At 37.0% G+C, this 27083-nt stretch overlaps 1 protein-coding gene across 8 annotated transcripts in view; it reads right to left on the bottom strand.

Annotated features, from left to right (window-relative positions):
• The window catches only part of UTRN (utrophin), a 446319-nt gene that overhangs the window by 105260 nt on the left and 313976 nt on the right, over window positions 1–27083 (bottom strand). For all 8 annotated transcript variants that reach the window (XM_059700586.1, XM_059700589.1, XM_059700588.1 and 5 more), the window contains 2 exons: window positions 18294–18450; window positions 2062–2191 (listed from right to left, as the gene is read on the bottom strand). In XM_059700586.1, the coding sequence (XP_059556569.1) occupies window positions 2062–2191; window positions 18294–18450 (287 nt within the window). The remainder of the gene's footprint in view (window positions 1–2061; window positions 2192–18293; window positions 18451–27083) is intronic.

Here is a 27083-nt window from a genome sequence, read left to right as displayed (position 1 = left end):
CTCTCTATTTCTGATAGCAGTGGCACGGAGTCATGGTAAACAACAGAAGTATAAAATCTATTATGGATAATTTTCTTTCATTTACTTTTAACATCAGGTAAAATCAGCCAGCGTTATATATATATATATATATATATATGTATACCTCCAGGAAAGGAGAAAGTATGGAAATTGCCAATCGTAAAAAGAAAATAAAACTTAAAAAGTCATAAAGTGACATGATTTTTTTTTCCTTGCCTATCAGATAGAGTATGTGAAAATGGGGCTTAGGAACATCTAGAATGTAATAGCAAAATAAGAATTTAAAAAGCAATGTGTGTTTTTTTAACTCCTTAAACTGACTGACCGTTGAGGAGGAAAATTTATAGCAAAGTGAAGCGTTAGTGACATAATAACACTTGCTTACTGCTATGAAGTAGCTTATTATAAAAATGCTTCCTCTGTTCTCTGCAAAGTGCTGGGGAAGCAAGGAGATGAGAAAAGCAGATTTAAGGTACACTCTCAATTGGATAAGGAGAGACTAGTAAACTTCTCATTTTTCCTTCCAAGCTTAAAAAAAATGCAACTACAACAGCACCTTCTTTCTTGCTGTATTAACTTGGAATATTCTGTTGCACTTTCCAGGGCCTCTGTAATCTGAACCAGACAGCACATATAAGTTCCTCACCTCCATTCCAGGCACAAGCCCTTGACCCTCAGGCTAGGCTAACTGACTACTGGATGCACAGCCCTCACTGCTGTGCTGCTGCTTCTGCTGGTCCCTCTGCCCTGAACCTAATCACTTCCTACCATACCCAAGAGTGCTCAGCTCAGGCATCCATTCAAGCAACAGCTATACAGTAAGCACCTACTATGTACATGTCTGTATGTGCATCACTCACATGTATATGGTATGTGTGTGCATGATTCATATGTAACTGAGTACTCAGAGGAAATAATTCTTCACAGCTAGAAATAACAATTCTTCACCAATAGAGACTGTGGGGTTGCCAAAAGGTGGAGACTCGACAATGACTTAGGTCCCCAGTAGGCTGACTGGGAAGACAGTGTTACCACAGCAGAAAATAAAACCCAATGCTAAAAAAGACAGTAAGTGTGTTGCTGCACATGTGTCCCACAGACACACATACAAAACTAGATTTAAAAGGGTCAAGGTCTTCATGGCCTTGGGAAATTTATTCAGATTGAAGCAGAACTTCCCTGAGAAAGGCTGAGTGGGAAAACGGCTACCTGTCCAAAGGCCTGGTCCAGTTCCAGCTGCAGTCAAAGGGGGCCTTTTCCAAATGTACTTCCCTTACAAGTAAGAAATGCTCTTGAATCACACTGCGGGACACAGCAGGAGGCCGACGCTTAGGTCTGCTTTCACTATGTGAAGTGAGTGACTGAGAACTATTTTGAATGGCGGGTTTATTTTAAAAAATGCCTCAAAATGCTTTTATTGCCAACAGTGAAGTATCATAATAAGTACATATGCTGGCGCCAAAATGTATGCGATTTATTGCTATTTGCTAGTAAGGTAGTTACTATTTCCATTTTAAACCAAAGTGCATAAATAGTACAGGTTGTTATTTTTAAATTAAGTAAAGTCTGTCAGGTGCTTGTAACCGAAAGGCACTTTAATGTCTTATTTTAAAAGGTAATCTTGAAAAATACAAGTTTATAACAATCTCTATAGATTTTAAATATTTCATACATGTACTACTGTATTTAAATACCATTTTCTACTTGCAATTATTTACTACGTAATTTGTTGAAATATAAGACATGCACATTTTTATTTCTTAAAGAAATTACTTTTAGTTTCAATGTGCTTTTTAATAAATTGAATTTTCTGTAGTTTTCTTTTGAAAAAAATAATATTGAGGTATACAGTCATTTAAGAAGCTAGACATTTGTTAAATAATAAAATTTGATTCAGTTATTTCCATAATAAAAAAATGTAATGTCCAATCCTGAAATAATGTCAGGCCCTGAAGTGCTCTAGGGGCATTTCCTACTGAATTGGGGTTATTTGTGCTCCTCACATGTGTTTTCATGGTGAACGAAGGAAACCAGTCTCACCTGGTTTTGATTGTAGGTTTCTTCTTGGTTCTTCGGGGGCCTCAATCGGCTGATCAGCCAGGAAAACGTGAGCTTGGTCTATTGCATTCAGGACAGAATATTCCTTCTCCTTTAACTCACGCCTCAGTGCCTTTGACAAGAGAAGCAAAGTTGAATCTGTAAACTAATGTGTTCAGCAAGTAATGGAACATCTTAAATTAGACTTCCCACCACACTTGTCACAGGAATGACTAATTACCAGCATTCAAGCAAAGTTAGAAGTGAAAAATATAAATTTTACATATATGAATGATTACACATGAATAAAAGCAAAAAGGTGATTCCTATAGAACTTAAAAATGCAAAAACAAAACAAAACCATTTCACAAGAAATTGTGACAGCGTACTAAGCTTACACAAAATGTACTTTTAGGTCTTATTGCTGAAATATAATAGCCTGTTCTAAAACACTTTTTTTCTAATAAGACTGATAAAATATTATACCTAGTGGTACAGAAGAAGGCAACTTCACAAGTAGTAATGAGCTTCTCAGAAGTGTTTACATTCTTTAGGATATATGAAGAACCAAATTAAGAGATTGAAACAAATTAAAGTACATGGAATCAAAACTAAACCAGAGAACACATAAAAGACAGTCTCCAATTATCTTAAAATATGTTCCATTTCTCATGCTGATGCAATTTCAATTTTCCCCCATGAGGTTTTTTCATGCAAATCTATGATTCTCAGAAAAGTCCGTCTTCAGTACTTTCATTCTTTTAGGTAGGGTTAAACTTTCACCCTGCTCCTGTAAAATGTTTGGTGACTCAAACTCTAATTTACTAGAATTTAAAAACAATAAAACTCAGCCCATGACTACTGCAAGATAAGAATAAGTGAAGATTTTCTTATGTGCTATTTTAATACTATAGCTAAGTCAAAATTATTGTTAGTATTGTTATCCTTTTAAATTATGCACATACACACCTCCTGGCTCTAATATTTTGCTTTAAATGAAGTTCCTTGTCAACACATTATGAAAATTCATTTTTTCACTTTCTAAAATATTACACTCTAGTAGTATTTTAGAATCAATACAATCTTTCCTTCTGAATACAACATAGCATTTGACATAACTATATTGGGACAATGAGGTATTTCTAGGCTATATCCTCATTTTCCACAGTAAATAAAAAGTAAAAATCTAAAGATGCCAGAATATTCATCTGATGTGAAAAACTGGAGTGAAACACCAGAAAACATTGGTAATGAAGTTAAAAAGGCCATCACAGGTGGGGAGGGCTAAGAAGAGCTGGGGAGGGGGCGCCGAGATGGCGTGACAGATGCTGTTTTTCTGTGATAACCATTGTCGGTATTTTTACATTATGTACAATTGTGACTTTGTTTAAAAATTTAAACTAAAAGAATAAAAGTGAACAGCTACTCACAATTTTGACACAGTAATAATGTACAGGATATAAGATGAAATAAAACTTTCTCTAAAATCCATAGATAACATGTGTCCTTCCTATTATATATATATAAGCAAAGACTGACCATGAAGCAAGCACTAGTCAATTAACTCCAGATCAATTATCGCCCATGAGCATGAAATAACTATGTTGGGGGGAAAGCAACAAAACCTCCACCATCTCTATTTAAGAAGTGCAGGTTGTGAAGAAGTCCCAAGGTGTGACACTCCAGGAAAACAAGATGATCTTCAGACATTTAAAGTTTCTGATGTACAGAAATAAAGGAGACACATACACACACACACACACACAGAAGAAAATATATTTGTGATCCAGAAATATCTATCTATTTCTCTCTCTCTCTCTCTCTCTCTCTCTCTCTCTCTCTATACACACACACACACACACACACACACACACACACACACACATTTATAGGTCTTGAGTCAATTATTCCTTCAACATAGATTACTATTAGAGCAAGAAGCTCCGGATGAATGAAAATACCCCTAGTGTTTACGTCCAAAACCAACTGGAAATCTAAAATGAGGACATGAGAAAACATGTTGCCTAAAGATAGCAGTGAAAAACAGTCAGAAATGTGGCAGAAGTGTCTCTAAACATTTTAGTGGCCAAGAGTATTTATCTCCCAAACCCAGTCCTAACCATTACAGGTGGGAAGCGCAAAGGTTTTTAAACGGTGTTCAGGGGCTTTGCTAAAATCCCTTCTTTTTGAAAGGGAAGGACCAGGAATGCAAGCACTGAACACAAGCTGCTAGAAGCAGCTAGAAGAACACCTCACTCTGGTTTATCAAATAGGATAGGAGGATTCACGGACAGTATTTAGAGACTTGGCATAAATGAAAACCCAGGAAACACCAGGTGATGATATGGAAGGAAGTGAAAAGCTAAGAGAAGCCAGAACATAAAGGAACGTGGCTCAGAGAAGAACAAAAGCAGGATTGGTCCCGAGGAAGCGATTATGGGGCATATATTCCACAGAGGATGAATCCAGATCTTATGGTGGAGAAAGAAGATACAACGCACACAACTGAGGAGTACAGAAGTTCTGACTGGGAGCTTTAGGTTAGTACTAGTCCTCAAAGTGGTTATTGGGTAGGAGTGTAAGGCCGGATGGCAGGTTGTGGGGAGCAAAAAGAGATTTGTCTTCAGACTCTTTAGAATTTCAAAAATCCAAATGGAAAAATATATTTGTCTACAGAAAAAATACTGGGGAAAACTGACTGGTCAACTTCCTTGATGGCTAGAATTTTATCAATTTCACTCAAATGCTCTCACCGTGGATCATTTCACTGGCTGGCAGCTGGCTCTGCCTGGGAAGCTCTTTCCAAGATATCACAAGGCAGATCCCTCATCCCATGAGGCCTTCTCAGCAAGGCCACCCACCCACCTTATTTAATGGAGCAGTCCACCTTTCCACTACCTGTCCCATGCCCATCACTATGCCGCACCATTGGTGTATTTCCTACACCTATCATCTTGTACTCTGTAAGGCAGGTATTTAGTTATGTTTATTGTTTATTTTCTGTCTTTTTCAGATAAAATGTAATCTCCACAAGGCCAAGGACCTTTTGTGTTTTTGTTCACCGCAGTGAAAAAGGCACCCACATCGATGCCTTGGGACCTAGCAGAGCTTAGGTGGCTCTGAAATGCTTCCTGGCGAAGGTGGTGCCTGTATTGCGTTGTGCAGAGAGACAAGGGTGCTCCCAACAGAGGAACCTAGACACTAGCAGAAGAATAAGAGAGTGTGACAGTGAGCATTCAGGGAACGACAAATATTTACTACAGATAGAGCAGCATCAGCCGAGTTAGGAGAGGTGGGCGCTGGGAAGCCACTGACGAGCTGGACAAGGGGTGGGGGAGTCACTGTCAGACTTGCATCTTCGATTTTACACTATAATTGTCAGGTCTCCTGGATTTGTGAAAAACAAATCTGAGTCTGAGAAAGCTGCACAGCACTGGAGAATCCGATTTTCCTTCCTGACCATATTAAATGCCAGCACTTCATAAAACAATCTGCTCTCCACGGGCCGTTGTCAGGAACTGTCTCATGAACTCCTTTGATGTGCCGAGGTATGGAAGTAGAGGAGGCAAGTGTGGGCAGGTGGGAACCATGCCAGGTAAGGAAAAATGTGGGGCTGCAGCACCAATGCCGACTTAATAGCCAAATGTCCGAGAGGACAGCATACATTTAATAATATCTGTGCAAACTCTATTTTGCAAATTTAATTTTGTGATTCAATTTCCATTATATTTAATTGCATGTCAGAAATGGGCTTAACTTTCAACAGCATTACATATACAATCGCTTCAGCATCCTTAACCTCTCAATTAGACATGAAAAAAACCCAGCATTTCCTAAGCACCTGGTGAACATCAATGATAAGATAATTAGACTCCAACAGAGTTGTTTTGTATACAGAGCTACAAAGTGGCATTCAGCTGTAGGTTCTGATGTCACATGACATATATAGGCTGCCGTAAGTGAGTATAACATAATCTAATTGGAATTTTTCCTATTTTAATGACTTTTTATTTTCATTCAAAACAATTCTGTTTTCAGATAATAACAAGTATTGGCGAGGATGTAAAGAGGTTGGAACCTCATATGCTGCAGGTGGAATGATGAAATGGTACAGCCACTTTGAAAAACAATGTGGTAATTCTTTAAAATGTTAAACATAGAGTTACCATATGACCCAGCAATCCCAATCCTAGGGTATATGCCCAAAAGAACTGAAAGTATATGTCCACATAAAAACTTGTACATGAATGCTCACAGCATTATTATTCATAATAGACAAAATGTGGGCACAACCTAAATATCCATCAGTTGGTGAATGGGTGAATAAAATGTTGTATATCCATATACTGGAATCTTATTCAGCAATAAAAATGAAATACTGATACATGCTACAACATGGATGAATCTTGAAAACATCATGCTAAGTGAAAAAAAACAGACATAAATGCCCATTACTACAAAATGTGGAAACAGGTAAGTAAGTGCATAGAGACAAAAAGTAGATTAGCGGTTACTTAGGACTGGAAGATAGGAGGGGAGATGAGGGCGTCACTGGTCATGGGTATAGAGTTTCTTTTTGGGATAATAAAATTGTTCTAACTAGATTGTGATGATGGTAATGTGACTCTGGACATATACTAAAAGCCACTGTGCTGTACATTTAAAAGGCATGAATTTTATTTTATGTGAATAATATCACAAAATTGTTATTAAAATAATTATGTTCTTTCTCTGAAAAAGTGCTGTAGGTAATTTATTTATTTTTTTAACCTTATCCCCACTCACCTGCAAAGTAATAACTCATCCCATATATTTAGTGTGTTTCCATCCCACATATTAGTGTTTCCAGAACATTTTGTATTCCTAACAGAACTCATCCTAATATAGTGTTAATTCTTCCAGAGTAAGGCTCACGTTTCAATCATTTGAAGTTCTTCTCAATGCCTGCCTAGATGTGTGTGTGAAACCTTCACACACACACACACACACACACACACACACACACACACACACGAGGCCTGGTGCATGGTATTCGTGCACTGGGGGTGGGGGTAGGGGTGGGGTTCCCTCAGCCTGGCCTGTGCCCTCTCACATGAGCCCTGCTTCTGGCTGAGTGGCACTCCCCCTGTGGGAGCACACTGACCACCAGGGGGCAGTTTCTGCATTGAGCATCTGCCCCCTAGTCAGTGCGCATCATAGCGATCAGTCATTCCACCTCTCAGTCAATTTGCATATTAGCCTTTTATTATATAGGATATTACTGAAAATGTGCTTGAGAAATAATGACTAAAGAAGGAATGCTTTCAGAATTAAATACTATGTAAAATCACAAAATGTGGCCAAGCAAAATATCCCAAAGTTCCCAAATCTTATTATCCTAAATTAAAATAACTATTGCATTCCATGTAGCTCTGGATTTTTTTGAACTATCTACTTTGCAAATTATTGGTGAATAATTTTCAGAAACAAAGTTAGTTTTCTCCTATCACCTGTCAGCTAATAAGCACTAAGTATTTCATTTTGCGGTTGGCCATTATTTTATTAATAGCAAATATTATTTGCTCTCCCTAAATAAATAAGGAACTGAACTTACTATAAAAAAAGTGGTATGAGCTCATTCCATCTGTCCCCTTTTTACCACATCCTAATCATGACGTAACTGCATAGGGCATAGTTTCCAGTAATTTCAAAACTATTGCAGTGATTATATTGAAGGTTATATCCATTTTCACTCTTGTGTATCAAGCCCATCTAAAATTATTGGCTTAAAACAATCATGATTTATTTTTCATGATTCTATGAGCTGGCTGGCAATTTGACCAGCAACCCGGCCGGTGCCAGCAGAGGTTACTCCGTCTGTGGCTTGAATGGAGTAGAAGCCCACGATGGCCTCACTCACATGTCTGGCTGGAGCAGCTCAGTTTCCTCTACCTGGTTTCAAATTGCCCAACAGGCTGGATTTGGGCTTGTTTAAAGCACAGTAATTAGTGCTCCCAAAGGGCAGAGTAAAAGCTGCAAGATCTCTGCACACAGGTTCTGGAACAGCTCTGCCCAATGAAACCTTCTGCAGTGATAGATATGCTTTAAAACTATGCTGTCCAATATGGTAACCACTAGTTGCCTATGCTATTTTGAACTTGAAATATGACTAGTACAACTGAGAAATGAAACTTTAAATTTTACCTAATTGTAATTGATTTCATTTAAGTACAAATGGTCACATGAGGCTGAAGGTTACCATATAAGTCAGTGCAGTTCTAGAATTCGCACATCACTTCCACCACCTCCCAATGTTATACTGACTCCCTCGAGGGGAACGGCACCGATCCCCTGCACAGGGGGCTAGGTACGGAGAAGCATGGTTCCTTATTACAGCATCTACCATACAGAATCAGAGGGAAAGAGAAGGTTAGCACGGGTGTCGGGGTTACTAATATTTCATATAAGCGCTCACAAAGGCATCTCAAAGACAGTGGTATTTGAGGACAGATTACCATACAGCTGATGTCCAGCTCCCTTGTGGACTCAAGCCTTGGCCATTGACCTAAAAGTGCTGTGTGTGGCAACCTGTCACAAAGCTTATGCATTTCCCATTTCTAGTACCTACGTGGAAAGAGCCTCAAGCCTCCTGCAGGCAAATACATGTAAAATGAAGCTTTGTCTATAAGCAACAGACTAGAATGAGTTTAACAAGGAGGATGATACAAAACAATTTCTAAAAATTAAATTTAAACTATATTTAAAAGTTTCATATAAGGGAATATAGTCTCAAGTATCTCAAGAGTCAAGACTAATAAATGGAGAGCACCATGATTGTCCCATGGCCATAAGAAAATATTCAACTTCTCTCCCTTTCTAAGGTGGCATGAGAGCATAACAGAATTTTCCAACAAAGATTTCCTCCAAAATAAAAATGTCAAAACAATTCATATAATCTGTAAGGAAACATGCCAGGCATAAGAGAAGACAGCAATTAGTAAGCCATGATCATAACTCTCAAGGAATTTAGAGAGGAAAAAATAATGCTAGTGAGGATATAGAAAGTGCCACAAACCTTTGAGAGGGGTATAAATAGAGCACTGGGGAAATATACAGGGGAGGGAGGGAGGCGGAGGGGGTTGCAAGCTATCTGTTAAAGAAATATGTGAACTGCAAATGAAAAAGAAATTGGAATTAGATTAAAGGTAGTAAGGGGGAAAGCAATTCAAGTAAACAAAATAGAGGTGAGGTAATCTAGTGTCTCATTGTTTTCTCTGGTAAAAGTAACGTCTGTATGCTCATGCAGACCCAACGAAGCCCGGGGATGTCAGCTTAATGAACACGAGAAGTTAACTACTAAAAATCAGTTTTCCTTCGCGATGATTTCTATGAGCCCAAGCTTTAGCAGAGCCCGCCTTTCCGGCCACTTCTCTGTCCCTTTCAAACTCAGGGTGCTCTTTGGTTCCTATCACTTGCCAGACAGCAGAGAAAATCACTCCTCATTCAACTCTTAAGTGCCTGAAGGCCTGGGAACATTTCTCCCAGCTGCCACAATTTAGTGGGAAGAGCAGGGGATTAAGGGATAAGAAGGTATAAAGAAGTGACTGCTGTGGCTTAAGTCAGAAAGTCTCACAAGTCAATCAGCAGCTCCTTGTTTTCACCATGAACATGGCATCAGCCCAGCAAATGGCCTTGATACATCAGTTATGCCTGTCAGCACTGACATGGACAGGATCCTGCAAGGTTCTCAATGTGAAAGCAGGGTCTGAGGGAACCTGGACCAAGGAGGGGAGTCAGGCCATCCTCTGCCGTCCTAAACTGGCAACCTGCCATCCGGAAATGTGAATATGCAGGTGTGTACTAAGTCCCGGTGTCATTCTCTCTCCTTTAAATTACACCCGTCTCCTCTTCTTTCTTTACTCTAAAGCCATCACCCAAACTGTCTGTATATCAAGTGCCAAAATCCACTGGGATGCCCTTTTCTTAACGATTTCTAGATATTAAAATGATAGATAAATCAGATCCTTTTGTTCTCCTGCCTGAAACACTCCAATGGTTTCCTGGTGCACTTAGGACAAATTCTAAACTTCCAACCAAGATCTGGACCTTCTTTGCTCTCCAACCTCAACTACCAGCACACCCTAATTTCTAGCCTCAGAGATTTTAATTCCCTTCCTAGAGTATGCCAAGTTTTTCCTGCCCTGTGGCCTTTTCAATTCTGAACACTTTTGCGTCAAATCTCCAATGGCTGGCTCCTTATTATTTAGATTGCAACACTCAAGACATATATCTGTTGGGTGAATGAAGGAAGAAATAAGTAAACTGACTTGAAATAAAAAATGGGGGAAAAGGAAGAAAACTGGGGAATGGGAGCAGCTCAAATAAAGCTGACCTGTAGAAGAAATCAGCATGAAATAACTGTGAGCAGGAGAGCAGAGAAGTTGTCATCTCCGTACAGCTCTTTACAGAAAAGGTTATTTCTCAGGACACAATATCTGTGTGCTTTCTTAGCCATGTCACCGACGCTCACTGTTCAAAGTCAAAGTCTGAGATACACTAGGGTCATCCTTCCTGACCTTCAGGGACCCAGCTCCAATACCACCTCACCTTGGTATAAACATCACCTGGCTCCCCTGCAGTCAGCCCTCCTTCCTCTATGCTTCTACAACACTTGGCATCTGCTTTTCTGAGCAGTCAGCACACATACATGTCCTGGCCTTTGTGCAGACCTGGCTCCTTCATAAAACTGAACCTTTCTGAAGACTCACATCTATGCCCCAGAGGGTAGAATGGAAATTCAATGGATCTATAATAATAAAAGTGTAATATGCTAACTAGACTGGACGTCCTTCCGGAAGACCTTCTGGATGAAGCAGGGGCTAGGAGGGAAGTCTGGGTCCCGGGTGCCTGCCAGCAGCCAGAGGGAAGCCCGGGTCCCAGGTGCCAGCCGGGGCTGGGAGGGAAGCCGGTGCCAGCATCCAGGGGAAGGGAGGCCCACTCTTGCACCAATTTTGTGCATCGGGCCTCTAGTTTGTATATAAAAGAATAAAGAGACGTTTAAGGTTTTTTTTTATAGTGTAGTAAAACCAGATAGAAACTTGCAACCCAAATCCTTGTGTTATAGCTCAGTAGGTACCTTGTAGGTACACCCTTACCTACCATGAGTCCTTGGATTTGCCCATAACTTCTCTGCATGTTAGTAACAAAATCTCTCGTTCCACTTAACTGCACAGGTGAGACAGTGAATTTAAACAGATTTTAAAGCTATTCAGTGCTGTAGAATAACTAGCTATTAAAACATGCTAATCTAATATCTTACCATCATTCTCTGAAACTGAATTTCTCTCCTCAGCTTCTGTGCAGTTACACTTAGAGGAAAGTTCTAGCTGTTTTATCCACAGTTTGGATGACCAATACCAGTATCCATCCCTTCATTAGTAGTAACAACTGAATTTAACTCTTCCAAGAGACAAATTATTTCTTAACGAGAAAAATAGAGTTATGTGATCCTCCAAGATTAAGTCATAGTGTTTGTTAAGCATAAAACTGAATTGCAAAACTCTTATGTAACTTTCAATTTTTAGATAGCCAACAAATAAATGTAGTGAACCAATCTGCACCAGAATAAAATAGTAATGTAAATCTCTTGGTAAAAATAGCCAGATTACATCACACATACTTAATTTGCTATAAATACCAAATTTCTTCAACTGACCAGTTCAACAACAATGGACCACTTTTTCCCTATTCCTCTAGGTTCAACTAAATCAAAACATCTAATCAGTTTACCACTTCTTTTTGGTAGAGAAATTTGAGTCAGACATCTGACATCCTAAACCTGCTCTCTAAATTCCCATATTGATATGAAATACAAGCATATTAATGCAAAAAATACAACATTCACCAGAAAGAGGCACAAAAATGAGAAATCCTAGGCAAGGACACAGTGAAACTTCACTTTCATACGTTGCTGGAGGCAGAAAATTAGTTCAATCATTTGGGAAAGTAGGTTGGCAATATATCAAGAGCCATTACTATGTACACATTATGTGAAACAAGAATTTCAGCATTGGGAATATATCCTAAGAAAATAATCCACAAAAAAATAGTTCCAAATACAACACTTTTCATTGTAACATTATTTATGATTAATAAAAATTGAAACCAACTTAAATACCTAACACCTGGAAAACATTTAGGTTCACTAGGTAAGGCTACACTAGAGACCATTATGTAACCTTGAAAAATTATTGTAATAATGACTACATTGCAATGTGAAGAAATAGGCATGGCATACATCTACGTAAAAAAGACAGGATATAAAACCTATATACTCTATTAAAATTGAGTGAAAGGCAAATATGCAAAAAGGAAATAATGCAAAATAAAAATGCTTGTGTTACAGTGGTAAAATTATGGACATGTTTTTGGAAAAAAATCTATATTATCATTTTCATAATGAAAAATTATACTTTTAAGACAGGAATACCAGATGAAATCAAGTTTATTTATCATCTACTTTATCCTTAACAAATTATAAGAACAGTATTATTAAGAATTACAAATATTTTTAGAAGCACACTTTTATTATCTATAACAATCATAAAACTTTTCTCTATGTTCTACTTCAATAACATCTCTGAAGATAGATTTATTTATAAACTGTAATACATGCCAACATAGTTACTGAATGAGAGAGAACATGTGTTTAAGCTACTCCCTAGGTTTGTTAGGAATCATAAATCATCAAGTTTTCAAATGTCAAATTTCTAAATAAGAGAGAAGCAAAACACTGGGAGAATCTGGCAGTTTCCAGCATAAAAAGGTATATTTTAAATACTATCTCAATAATCAACACATACTAGTTCCTTTCTGCTCATATAAAAATCTTTCTATCTCTTGGTTTGATAATTTAGGCAGTATTAAGGCAGGTAAAAGATAACCTCTTAGTTGACTACAGTATTAAAGCATAAAGTATAATGGTGTTGATTAATTTTCTTACAACTTCAAGTATGTCATGTAATTGAAATTATGTCTAGCTCTTGAGAAAAGATTGTTGCTTACATTTTTGGTCAACTATTACCTTTATTAAAGATTCAGCTCTTTAAACTAGAAATATTATCAAAATCTGATATGCTTTCAAGCATGAATAAGAAAAAAAGGGATTAAAGAGAAATAAAAAGGAACATTTATACCAAAGGACGTATTATCTTTGGGTATATTTCATTCATTCAACATTCAACAAATATTTCTTGGGCATCTAAACTCCCAGGCATAGACAAAGAGACAACAGAAAATAAATAATTATATAAGAAGATGATAAATACTGTAAAAAATAGAATAGGGTAAAAGAGATTACAAATGCTGAGATGGGGGTTACAATTTCAAGAAGTATGGATAGGATTCATTGGGAAAGTGTCATAGAGCAAATATTTGAAAACGGTGGAGTTAACCATGTGGATATTATGCAAAGAGAATTCTAGGCAAAAAAGTCAGCTGTGACTGAAGGCATACAAGAGACCAGAGTGGCTGAAACTAGGTTGTAAGAAGATAAAAGAGCAAAAATGAGGTGAGCAAGGTGTGAATAGGAAGTAGGTCAGATCATACAGTATCTTAACAACCATTTTGAGGCCCTGCCAGGGTGGCTCGGCAGTTGAGCATTAACCTATGAACCAGGAGGTCATGCGGGTTGATTCCCCATCAGGAAACATGCCATATGCCCGGGTTGCCGGCTGGATCCCCAGTAGGAGGCATGTAGGAAGCAGCCAATCAATGATTCTCATCATTAATGTTTCTCTCTCTCTCTCTCTCTCTCTCTCTCTCTCTCTCTCTCTCTGTCTCTCCCCCCCTTCCTCTCTGAAATCAATAAAAATATATATATTATAAAAAAAAAAACATTTTGAGGACTGTGGCTTTTATTCTGAATTAGAGAGCCACCAAAAACTTCTGATTTATTTAAATGGGAATACCCTGACTGTTATGCTAAAACAACAACAACAACAAAAACAAAAACATACACACAGACTGATAACTGTAGCTACAAAGAACTTGTTATAGGCAGTCAGGTTCAGATTCTATATTTTGAACATAGAACCAAGATTTCCCAACAACCTGAATATGAAAGACAATATTGAAATAATTATTATTTTTTACCTAACAACTGGAACATAAGTCTATCCATGGAAATCGGGAAGACTGGATAGAAGAAATTTGAGGGGAAAGTTCAGGAATTCAGTATGGACATTTCAAGTTGGAGATGTCTATCAGACTCTCAAGTAGAGATGCACGTGAACAGATATACATTTGGGAACGGTTGGCATATAGATGTTGTGGAAACCAGGAGGCCAGATGAGTTCAGAAATGAAGTTGGCACAGCCTGACCCCTGGTGCATCCCTATTTTAGGGGTGGAGGGGAAAAGGAGGAACCAGTAAAAGAGACTGAGAAGGAGCTACTAGTAAGGTGGGAAGACTATGAGGAAAGAGCAGTGACCTTAAAGTCAAGTAAAGAGACAGAACAGAAGTACAGTGAGTGAGTCAACAGGAAAGGGAGGACCGAAAAGAAACCACTAATCACAACCCAGCTGACAATAACAAGCAGATATCACAAGTCACAATGAGGGGCATGTAAGGGGCTCAGGATGGCTTACTTACTGGAGGAGAAAGAGGGTGCATAAAGTTAATTGTTAAGAGGCTTTCATTATTGTAAAAGTGTTGGTTTATATATACCAAAACATAGACATTAATGTTTTCCGTCTCGATGCAAGCAGGGCTGGCTATCGAGCAAGCAGAGCCCTGTGAGAAGTGAAATCACGGGTGCCTGGCCCAATAGTACTCAGAATTTAAAGATGGAGGCAGCAGAGCAGGAAGCCAAGTGCAGGGCCCTTCTAAGAGCAAAGCCCTGTATGACCTTGACTGCATGGGACACACCCATGAAGCTGTCCCTAGACTCAAGGCATCTGACCTAGAACAGAAATGTTGCTGGTACGATAGGCTTCCTTAGCTTTAGGTTTCACAAAAGCACTGTTCATTGAAGAATGTAAGCAGGAAAAAATAATTGATATCAACGTAAGGAGAATCTGTTAGAATGCAATTTCCTTTTCCCCTCAAGTTGCTTTCAAAGCTAAATCAGCATATATGGATCTGAAGTCATAAAACGACAGCAAAAAAGGGGCTGAAGAGTCATTAAATTCGATAGCACTAATAAAACCACATGAGAAAGGGGAAGAAAACAGGCTTACTTTTCATTGGTATGCAGATGAAATGTTTTTTAAAATCTCCCTTCACAGTGCTTTAGAAATTTTGGTCAATGTCCCTAAATGGACATATAATTATAATTTATTTTGGTTCCATCCCATTGGCATAAAAAAATGATGCCTCAATCAGAATACTAAGTATGAATGCTAAAACTAAGATAGAAAACTTCCAGCTTCTTATAGTGATAAAACAATATTATTTCTTCCATTTTGAAAATACATGCATACATAAATGTATTTCTTTATCCAGCAAATATGTTCAGTCTTATTCTACATGTAGTCAAAAAGGGAGATGAGCAACACCTCTATTGCATACTCCAATTCATACTGTGGCAAATTTGGAGGATTTTTCTGCCAGAAGTTTTTGTAAAAATCTGTAGTGTATTCTTATTCCACAGTGTCTTTCTAGCTCAAAGGCCTCTTGCTCTATGGAGTCCTACCCAATCTTCCCAAGTACAAATAATCACGATTCATCTGTGCTTCCCTGGCTTGTGTTCATGTTCACATTACAGCGTTTTTGATATCTACTGTCATTACTTTTTTTCAAACGTATCTCTGCTGCTAGAGGGTGACATCTGTGACAGCAAAAACAGTCATAAACTGATGCATGCCCAGTATCTAGCAATGTATCTGGCAAATATCAGGTGTAACACAGAAGTTTCCTGAATAAAGAAATAAACTGTGAGAGACATGAAATTGTCTCTGGGCTAACTATGTTCAGAGGCAGTTAGTTTTTTAGGAATGGGCTGAATAAAGGGGTGGGCTATGCCACTTGGTTTCACAGACCTCTGTTTCTTGTGGTCCACTGTTAATTTCACCACCAGAGTAACGGCTATTAGACTACTTTGATTCTCCCTCTAGACTTGGATAAACCCTTTGGGGTGAGGTTCCAATTACACCTATCCAGTTCAGGTGACAGATTAGACTGCACACAACTAGATGGGAGTATGGCAGGTAGGTGCAGGCTCACTTAGAGAACTGCTACTTCTCTTTACTAACTGTATGGGGCCATGCATTTCACGTTTGATGAGAAGGAAGTCAACATAGGTGGCAAAGTAGGAGGGGGACTTGGAAATTAATTTTAAGCAATTTTACCAAGAGGTGAATTTCTCACATTAACTAGCCTCATAACACAGCAAGACCTTGAAGTTACAGGTTTGCAGGAGGAGTCTCAGATTGCTTTACCAGGGGATACGCACACACGCACACACATTAAACTTTATGGTGGGGTGTTGCTATTTTAAAGATAATGTTCAAGTTCATTATTTTAATAAGCAAGTTTGCTTATCTTGGTAATTCAGTTTAAGGCCCTAATGTCCTGACTCGTATGAAACTTGAATATAAGAATTACATTGGGTTAAACAAAGGTCAGAAGATTCCTAAGGGAATGGACAAACCAACAAGAAATTTTACCTGAACCATACACTTTCAATGATTCTTAGTGGTTTCCTTTTCTAAACTCAATCATGCACTCTATTGGAGAAAGGGTGTTAGAGTTCTGATGAATGGCCCCACATAACTTAATAGTCACATTGGTATGAAAACGAAGTGAAACCCATTCAGCTCATAATCTCTAGATGTTCTAATTTAGCATTGAGAGATTATGTCAAATTAATTCTACTTCTCTAAATAGTACTGTGTGGTTCAAAATAAAGTAATTCAGACAGTTACCTGTTAAAATAGATGAAATCCTTGCCCTTCTACCTAAAACAAACTGCTCCACTTGTACATTGGATCCACCCGTCACTGTTCCTGGATGGCACCCTCCCCCCTGCGTCACTGACTTTTCTCACTTTACAGGATCATTCCCATCAGCAAGGAAGCATGTTCGATCAGTCCCCACCTTTATAAAACCATTACAGCAGTCCTCCCTTATCCACTGTTTCACTTTCCATGGTTTCACTTTAACTGGAGTCAACTGCAGTTTGAAAATATTAAATGGAAAATTTCAGAAATAAATAATTCATGTTTGAGTTATTTCTCTATCATATTCTCTTTTTAAGTAGAAAGAGAGAGTTTGCCCAAATGGTCATTTGAATAACCTCATCAGAAGGGTTCAAGATAAAATAAATCTCATGGGCTTATCATTTTGCATTGAAGCAATATATTACATAGATGACACCTTCCTTTAAAGATGCATATGTTGGTGTTTGCCATTTTTTAAATGGGAACCGCATTCTGACATCACATTAAAATGTACATATTTAGAATGAGAACTTGCATTGCATGTGAAGAGAATAAAATATACAGTAGAACAAGCTGATATGTAATATGAGAAATCAGTATGAAGGAATAAATAAATGAATAAAAAGTTAATAAGGCAAAGAACTTAATACAAGGATCTAAGAATTAATCTGTCAGTTGATAACATTTCAGCATATCTGCTTATCAGTGTAGAAGTACAAATTTGCATAGAGACAGAAATTTGAGCAGAATGAAAACGTAACTCAAAAAAAGATCTAACTTCAGAAAAAGAAAACATAAAATGATCTTAAATACTACTATCATTTGCTATAAGACCTAAGTCCATTCTATTTTCTTACTACTTCAAGTCCTTATTTTTTCACTTTCATTTATTATAAACAGTTTGCAATTCTTTATGATTCTATGACTTTTAAATTTAAGATTAACATATAGTAAAAAAAATCCCCAATATAAGATATTAGTATTTTAAAACTATTGGAAAGTTAGATAAATTTTGTAATCACCTAAAAGCAATATTATGCTTTAGATGTCTGTAATGTTTTTTAAACATTACATTTTTCTCTTCATATTTAGTTAAATATGAAGAGAAAAATTAATTTGAAACAAATGGAAGCAATTGATACAATTTAAAATAAATGTATAAAATAAATGTATAGATACTGAAATTTAGAAGCGGAGGTGGGGGGAATCTGTGATACTTGGTTCAACTGATATTTCTCTAGAATTTTATTTTGAGTATTTATTTCACCAAAATCAAAATTAATTTTAAAATATACCCACCATATGTGGTCAACTTACTTTACAATGATCATATTGGAGCTGTAAGGCTGGAACATCCCCTCCAATAGGCATTTGTTGTTTAAGCTCTTCATCTTTCATATTCAGCCATTTGATCAGTTCTTCCAGGGATATCAGCAACCTGTTCCACTTCTCAGCACTGGCCTCCAAATGGGCCCTGTTGAGAAACAATGCTGACCACATTTAGATGTTTGAAATGCATCCAAAAAAGTATATACTTTCTCTTAGCCTAATAATCTTGTATGACCGACTAAATGTTCATGTCTAAGAAAGAAGCCAACTCTTTGTAAAAAAAAAAACAAAAAAAACCTAATAATAAAATTATAGTTATTATAATACTATTGACCATGTTTCTTAATAATATATATTATAGATATAATTTCCTGTAAGGAAGTTATTTTGAATTCAGAGTACATGCTGGTACTATCTATCAAAATTATAATGTACACCTCCATACCACAAAAGCGTAAACATGAGGCTTTTAAGAAGAATGTGCACAACATAATGTAAAATTGTAAAACCAAGTTTCTGTAGTTTATGTAAAGTATATTTGCACATTCAGAATAAAATTTTCTCATTTCATCTATATACATGAAGAGAGGGATAGAGAAGAAAGAAATTATATGTATAAACAATGTTTAGAAAGATGTATACCAGCTGTGGTTACTAGTAAGAACACAGTAAACACCTACTTTTTATGAATTTTTGTAACAACAATATTTACAATAGGCCCATATTACTTTTCTTCCCAACAAAAACTAATTAATTTTTTTAGGAAAGGAAATTGCTAATGTCCTGATTTCTTTTGTAACCAAATAAACTACTGAAAGCAGACCATCACCAACATTTACATCAAAACTTAGAAAACAATAAGGCATTACTTGGACACTACATTATTTGGGTTAAGGCTGACTGATGTCCAGTGACAAATTTCCACTGTGAATGAAAACAACTTAGCAGAAATCACTGATTGTTGTAGTTTATAGTCTGCTTTAAGGGAAGTCTTTGTTTTAATAATAATTTCTATTTTTCACACAGAAGAGTACATTCAGATACTTAAATTATGAACTTCACAATCAGGAAACCAGATTTTGGAAATACATTTTTATGTGATGAAGGCTCCAATAACAGCCAAGGCCTTTGAAAATAGAAATGCAAAGAACAAATTTGTTCGTTGTTCCCATAAGGGTCTTGGAGAAAACCCACGTATCCAGTCTCCAGCCCACAGCACATGGGCTGGATTTGAAAAGACAGATCCATCAGAAACAACTGCAGAGACTCAAGGAATCAGCATTTAGTCAATCCTGCTTCACCCCAGTGGACAGACTGTGAATGTGGACTTAAGCACTAATCTGCGTGAAATGGAATTACCTTGACCTTTCAGATCAAAAGGGCAAGGCTGATAGAGACAGACGTAAGCCTTGTTCTGCAATAGTTTGCAAAGACTAAGGATTTAGGATGAGAAAAGATTTGGGCAACACCACGTGCAAGAAACCTCTGTGGATCAGGTTTCATATCCTCTCAGACAGCAGTTCTCACCTTGACAATGGCATTAGGATTGCCCCTTCCACAAAGCTGCTTTTTTACTGAGAGATACTAGACACGGCCACTACTGTCCCTCAGACCTACCAGTGACTTCCTTTTTTGCACATCTGATCTACTTGAGGCTCTGTCTTAAAGCGGAATTACCTGTTCTAGATAATTCAAACAGATATTTCCCCATTGATCACATTAGGTGGTACTCCCAGAAACAGATCAACAATATTGGTTCTTTGTTTAAAAAGTTCATAATCTTTTCAGAACTATAAGTTATTGATTTCTAGCTCATCTCCAATATTATTATTTAAAAGAAAAATTTCCCTAAAATAGTATGAATCAGTATTCAGTCACATACAAAAAGCCAATTGTCCTGTGATCTATTTTTAGTTCCACTGTCTACTGGCTAATAGAAAAAGAATTAACATTATATGTCTTATTCAAAAGAGCTAGGTATAAAATAATTTTAAAAAATAAAATTTAAATACAAAAAGAAGTTTATGGTATTTTTATAGTTCTTGGAGAATTGTATGATTAAAAATTTTATTTTATTCTCTTGCATTTACAATCTTTTCTATTCATTCCATAGGTGCTATAATTGACCTCACTTTACAAAATTGTTCCTTTCTTTGAGTCGCCTCTTTTTCATATTTATCTTTTTAAAAGTTAGTTTTTAATTATAGTTGACATACCTTATTATATTAGTTTCAGATGTAAAACACAGTGCTTAGACATTTATATACCTTACAAAGTGATCAATCTGACAGGCCTACTACCCACCTGACACCATGCACAGTTATTACAACACTATTGACTATATTCCCTATGCTGTATAAAATTGCTCTTTAATGAGATTCCAATTCTGCTCGAGTGCTAGCTTTTCTGTGTTCATATTGATTAATTTTAGGCCAAATATGTAATTACCTATCCCTGATAAATAATGATTTTACTCGTCACAGAGCAGAACTAAATAATTTCAATTATATTAACTGAAAACCTCTCTGAAAGTTAAAAACTATTTTGCCATAAGTACATTTGACTGATCTGATGCAATTTCTTGCCAGTATTTTTAAGTATAATTTTTTTAAAAAGACCGTTATAAACCAGAGTAGAAATCAGAGGTCCTTAGTAAATCAAGAAGTGTTTGACACTCTGTGTGCAAAACACGTATGCACATACCCTGACCTCTTATTTTAGATTATTTGATCCTGAATCTTCAATGTCTGTAGTTAACTCTTTAATCAATAACAAACCAGACATTCCTTTGATTTCCAGTTACACACTCATTGTATTGAAGAGCATGCAAATGCCTTTTTCAATGCAATTAACTCTCTTCACTGAATAGAAATAATAAAATTGATCATGGAAATCTATGGCACTCAGCTCCTGAAGAACTATGTATAAAGAAGAAGACAATATTTTTATAAAAGATATTAAAGTGACTTTGAAATTTAAAAAGTCAACATTAGTATATGTACTTCTCTGCATCTTTATTTTTCCATAGTAAAAAGCAACCTGATCTGGCAGAATCTTTGCCTGGAAAATCTGTTTTGGTTATTCTCCAATGGACTATAACTGTGTTTAGTGGATTGCTACCATATGCCCAAATAAATGCATGCTTCCGTAGTAGCCTTCAGTGTTCTAGTTTCAATTTAATTCTTTCATCTTACAAGATGAAAGCTTTTTCTTGGGCAATGGGTTGAATGCTTTGCAAGAAGAAACCTTAAATTTGTGTATGATGTTAATTGTACTTTCTCAATTTGTCTCTAGACACTTTAAAGCTTACATTCCCCCAAGACTTTAGAACCAGTCATCAATCATGTTTTCAGAATCTTCACGTAAAACATTTTTTTTTTATTTGACACATATCTGTGGGCACTTACATTATAGATAATTGACTCATTATCCTAACTCTCACCTGCTTCAGTTCATTCTTTGGTCACCTGACAGGGGCAAAATAATAAATACTTTCACTGAATTAAAGTCTTTATCAACCTAGGATGATGTCTACTAAATAATATGCTTTATAAAAATTCCCTCTTTTTAGATTGAATAATTTAATTTACAGCTGACTAAACATTTGTAAATGACAAATTATTTATAAAAATATGCAAAACGTTTTTAGAAGGTAGAGATTCATAAAAATGATAATTATCTAAGTATACAAGTTATCCCAAAAAAATATATAAACACTTCAACAGCTGATAGCTCAATTAATGTTTATTTCTTATCATATTTAACCCACTGGAATTAATGAATTATTCAAAGTGTGTATACATTTTTGGGGACACCCTATAGTAGAGAATATCCTGCCATTTACTTTATTTTTAATATTTTTATTTTTGAAATACAGTTGACATTAAATATCATATTAATTTCAGATATATAGCATAGTGGTTAGGCATTTATATAACTTATGAAGTGACCCTACCATAAGTCTAGCATCCATCTGATACCTACATACTTATTACAATATTATTGATTATATTCCCAATGCTGTACTTGATAGCCAAGAAAAAAAATGAGAAAGGGAGGGAAGAAGAGAGGGAGGGAGGGAGGCAGGCAGGCAGAGAGGGTGGGAGGGAGGGGGAGAGAGAGAAAGAAATGATGTATTAATATTTATTTTAAAACACCAGATGCCTCTTCTTTTCAATGTTTTTTTCAAATAAGTTTTTAGTCCTTTCTCCCAGTATACAGATATAAAAAAGAAAGGAAACTTTGTAAGGAGGGGCATTTATTAAAATAAAATAGTTTTTTTCATTTATTCAATACAAACAAAATTTATGTAGCAACCACTCTGATATCAGGTACTACACTGCTTCAGAAATAGAAACTTCAAAGGTCAAGTTACCAGAAAGACAAGTAATCCAAATGCACTCTGAAGTAGGAAACCTACCAACTCCAGGAGGGAACTATGGCTGAGAGAAAGAAGTAATGTGTTCAGGAAGCTATGGTGAGACTGTGGAATACAAACTCAAGCCCAAGCTCTTTCCCAGACAGACATGTAGACATCTGGAAAGCAGGTCCACCAGAGAGTATATGACCCAACCTAAGAGGAGCAAAGACATACTAACCCCTATTGTGTGAGGACTATAGATTTAGATGTCCAATTTGGCATTCTCACAAAAAATCAAATTTATTTTTAGTTTATGATTATAACTCATAGATTACAAGTTAAAGTTATAATAAAAGAAAATACCTTTGTTAGTACAAAATCAACCAGTAACATCAAAAGAGCATTATTTCTGCTCCCAGAAAGAGAATGAAGACCCATTAGGAAAAAAAAAATGAAGTCCTCAGAATTCAGTCTGTGCTGAAGGAACACTAGAGCTGGGCTTCCAATATGGTCACCACCAGCAACATGTGGCAATTTCAATTAAATTTCAGTTAAATAAAATTTGAAATTCAGTTCATCAGTTGCACTAGCTATGTTTCAAGTGCCAACATGTCACATGTGGTACTGGCTGCCCTACTGAAGAATGCTGATGTAGACCACTTCCATCGCTGCAGAAAGCGTAGGGCCCCGCACCAACTCAAAGAGAAAAAGAAAGGAGAGAGCAGCATAACCTTCCTCTATCAGACCCGAGAAAAGGAAGTTTTAGTAGTTTTACAACATGCTTAGCAAAATCAGTTACCTAAGATTAAAAGTGGAGTCAGTGACATTGTAAAATGCGGTAACATTAGATGTAATGAGGATGTTAAAGGTTAATATTCTCTAACAGCTTTTTAAAAGATGCCCTGAATTTTTATGAGGCTCATAAAAGAATGGGATGATAGAATTTTGTCTTTGAACTCTGTTTTCATTAGATTTGACAATTTCACTGGCTTTTGAAACCATATGTTAATAAGAACCTATATTAAACATCACTAAGCTGATAAGTAGATATTTAATTAGCATAATCCTAAATTAAATAAATGTAATATAAAAATTTAAACCATGTCATTCCCATTACTGAATTTATTAGTATATTTGCAATTCACATTTTTTCCAGGGAGGAAAAAATATTGTCAAATATTCTTAAGAGCCTATCTCCTAGCTGAAGTTTCAAATCATTAACTATCTTCTCTTACGCTATTCTAGATATAATGTACAGCTGAATGTATTGGTATTTAGCACAAAAGAATATTTGGTACCTTGGATATTAGTATTTAAAAAGTTTAATCATAGTCATCCAACGAGATTATAAAATAATATTTATGATATTAACCAAGATACTGAGCCAAATATTATTACATAGTTCCAATGACCACACCATGGCCCAAGGAGGTAATGTCTGTAAAGCACTTAATGTAGGTCTGGCACATGGATGTTTAATAAATATTAACTGTTATTATGATCTTTGGCAGATATTCTCTTTATAAAAATGATGATCAATTAGAGCAAATGCCCCCTGCTATGACAATATTAACTTTATCACAATTAAAACACAATTTAAAATTCAGAACGCACAGAAGGGGAATTTATCAAATGGCCTCACTCCCAGAAAAAAAATGAAACAAGACCACCTGCAGAGAGGGAGTGTGGGAGCTAAAGCAGAATCAAAGTCTTTTAAAAATAGGCATGGTGGTGAAGATTACAGAACACCATTCAGCATCACAATACCAATTCTAAGTAGAAAGTCTCAAATTAAAGAAATGATATTTCTTACTTTCTAGGGCAGCAGTTCTCAACCTGTGGATCACGACCCCTTAGGGGGTCGAATGGCCCTTTCACAGGGGTTGCCTAAGACCATTGGAAAACACATATATAATTACATATTGTTTTTGTGATTAATCACTATGCTTTAATTATGTTCAATTTGTAACAATGAAATTGGGGGTCACCCTAACATGAGGAACTGTATTAAAGGGTCGCGGCATTAGGAAGGTTGAGAACCACTGTTCTAGTGCAATACTAAGTAATCCAGAATTAAGAGCAGGAGAAAGAGAAGGTGTGATCATCAGAATGTCATTTAAAAAGCAGATGGAAAATCAAGGGGGAAGAGGAAATTTAAGATCCTGACATCATTGAAATGGCTTCTGATGGAATCCAAACTGGCTAATGCATTGATGAATTTGAAAAAAGGAAGGGTTTAAGCAACTAAAGATGGGGACAGAGATGGGCAGGTTTAGGAAGAAGGAAAATAAAAAGAAAGCTAAGAATTCAAAAGTTGAAAATATTAAAAAATGTATATGTATTTTTAAAAACTCTAGTTGTAGTATTGTAGATTAATTATATATACAGGACAAAACTATAAAGTTGGATAATAGTATAGAGGTGGTCCTGTTATATAATAAGGTAATGAAAGAAGGTACCCACTTCATCAGATCCATAACTTTAATGTGAAGGAGAGCTGATTTACTGATGATACTGTAAGCAATTCGGATTTTATAACAGAGGGCTCTTCTCTAACTAACATGGAAAACAGTGGCATTGAGATGCTCATGGGCAGGTGGAATGTAGTAAAATAATACATGTGCTCTGGAGAACAATTTGCCCTTGGTCTCTTGAAGATCAAGTGTCTCAGGAACACCAAGTTGACATGGGGCATGAACTGAATCTTAGGTAGGGCCAAGTCTATGGGACTTGGAAACAGAATAGGGATAAAGACTTTTATAGATAAAGTAAAAACAGAAACTTGGAAGAGAAAATATAAAAAATTACCAATATCCACACCCAAAATGACAACTGAAGAAAAGATGGAAAAGGAAAGGGAAGTCAGATGCTTAAATTAATGAGGAAAGTAGGAGAGTGCACAGCAGATCAGGAGGAAGCAAGAATTAGATGGTGAGAGGGTAGACTAATGGATGTATTCACTTCTAAGGAGAAGTTGTTGACAGATGGAGAAGCAATGCTTTGGAAACAGTGAAGAGGCTGCCACCTCTCCCTGTTACCAGCTGTGCGGCAGGACTCCTGTTCAGCCGGTGTTCTGCGGGTGCCATACTAGAAGTCTTTGGCTGGCATTCTGATTGTTTGGTATCCATACCAGTTGCTAAATATGCAGATTATTCCCAATGTCTGCCAGGTGAGGAAAATGGACATGTTAAACTTAAATTTAATTAAATTTAAGTAAACCAGGCAATTAGGGGGAAAGCCAGTTTTCAATTATAAAGAAAAGTGGTGGAAGAACTTACAGAAATATTAAAGGCACAGGAGATTTTGTTCACAAGAGAAGTCAGTGTTAAGGGTAGACTTTTCTTTAAAGGAATGAGCAAAAAGCCCGGCCAGCACAGCTCAGTGGTTAAGAGTCGACTTATGAACCAGGAGATCATGGTTTGATTCCCAGTCAGGACACATGCCAGGGTTGTGGACTTGATCCTCAGTATGGGGTGTGCAGGAGGCAGCCAATTAATGATTTTTCTCTCATCATTGATGTTTCTATTTCTCTCTCCCTCTCCCTTCCTCTATATTAAAAAGGAATGAGAGGAAAGAACAGAGAAGCAGAAAATCAGTGCTTAACAGCCATCATTTTCAGTAAGGACCGAAGGAGGCAGGTGTCTGGGAGATAGGCTGTTTCTGCATATTTGCTAATGAGAAGAACACTTCCTGCCTTGGGTAGGGATTTTCTCACTAAGCACACTTCTGGCCTCTTCTCTGCCCCTTTATTCCCTCATTCCCTGGAGAGGTAGAATGAGGAATCTGATCTTTAAATCTGGGGATTACTGGGTGTGCTTAGCTCAGCCACCCTTAACTCCTGATAACAGGTCTGTAGATACTGAGTTCTTTCTAGTCTTCCATGTAGGGAGTTGCACTCTGGAAACCACCTTGAATTGTAACTGCTAGTAATTTCCACCTCATTGTGGGGTTCAGTGAACAGCCCCATTTACCTCTTACGCTAAGCTCTATTCTCAACCTCAGCAATTCACATGACACTGTTATTCCTACTAGAGACCTGGTGCACGAATTCATGTACCAGTGGGGTCCCTCGTCCTGGCCTGCAGGATTGGGCTAAAACCTGCTCTCCAACATCCCCACGGGGTCCTGGATTACAGGCCAGGCCGAGGGACCCCACCGGTGCATGATCGGGGCCAGGGAGGGACTGAAGGAAGGTTTCAGGGCATGTCTGGCCCATCTTGCCATCCCCCAGCAGCAAGCTAACCTATCAGTCAGAGTGCCTGGCCCCTGGTGGTCAATGCATGTCATAGCGAGCGGCTGAGCGGCCTTAGCATATCATTAGCACATTACACTTTGATTGGTTGAACGGATGACTGGATGACCAGAAACTTAGCATATTAGGCTTTTATTATATAGGATTAGCCATACTTTTGGTTCAT

Source organism: Myotis daubentonii, chromosome 6 (genome assembly GCF_963259705.1).
Source record: "Myotis daubentonii chromosome 6, mMyoDau2.1, whole genome shotgun sequence".
Classification (NCBI taxonomy): domain Eukaryota; kingdom Metazoa; phylum Chordata; class Mammalia; order Chiroptera; family Vespertilionidae; genus Myotis; species Myotis daubentonii.
The sequence above is the reverse complement of the archived record's forward strand: the minus strand, read 5'-3'. Positions and strand labels throughout refer to the sequence as shown.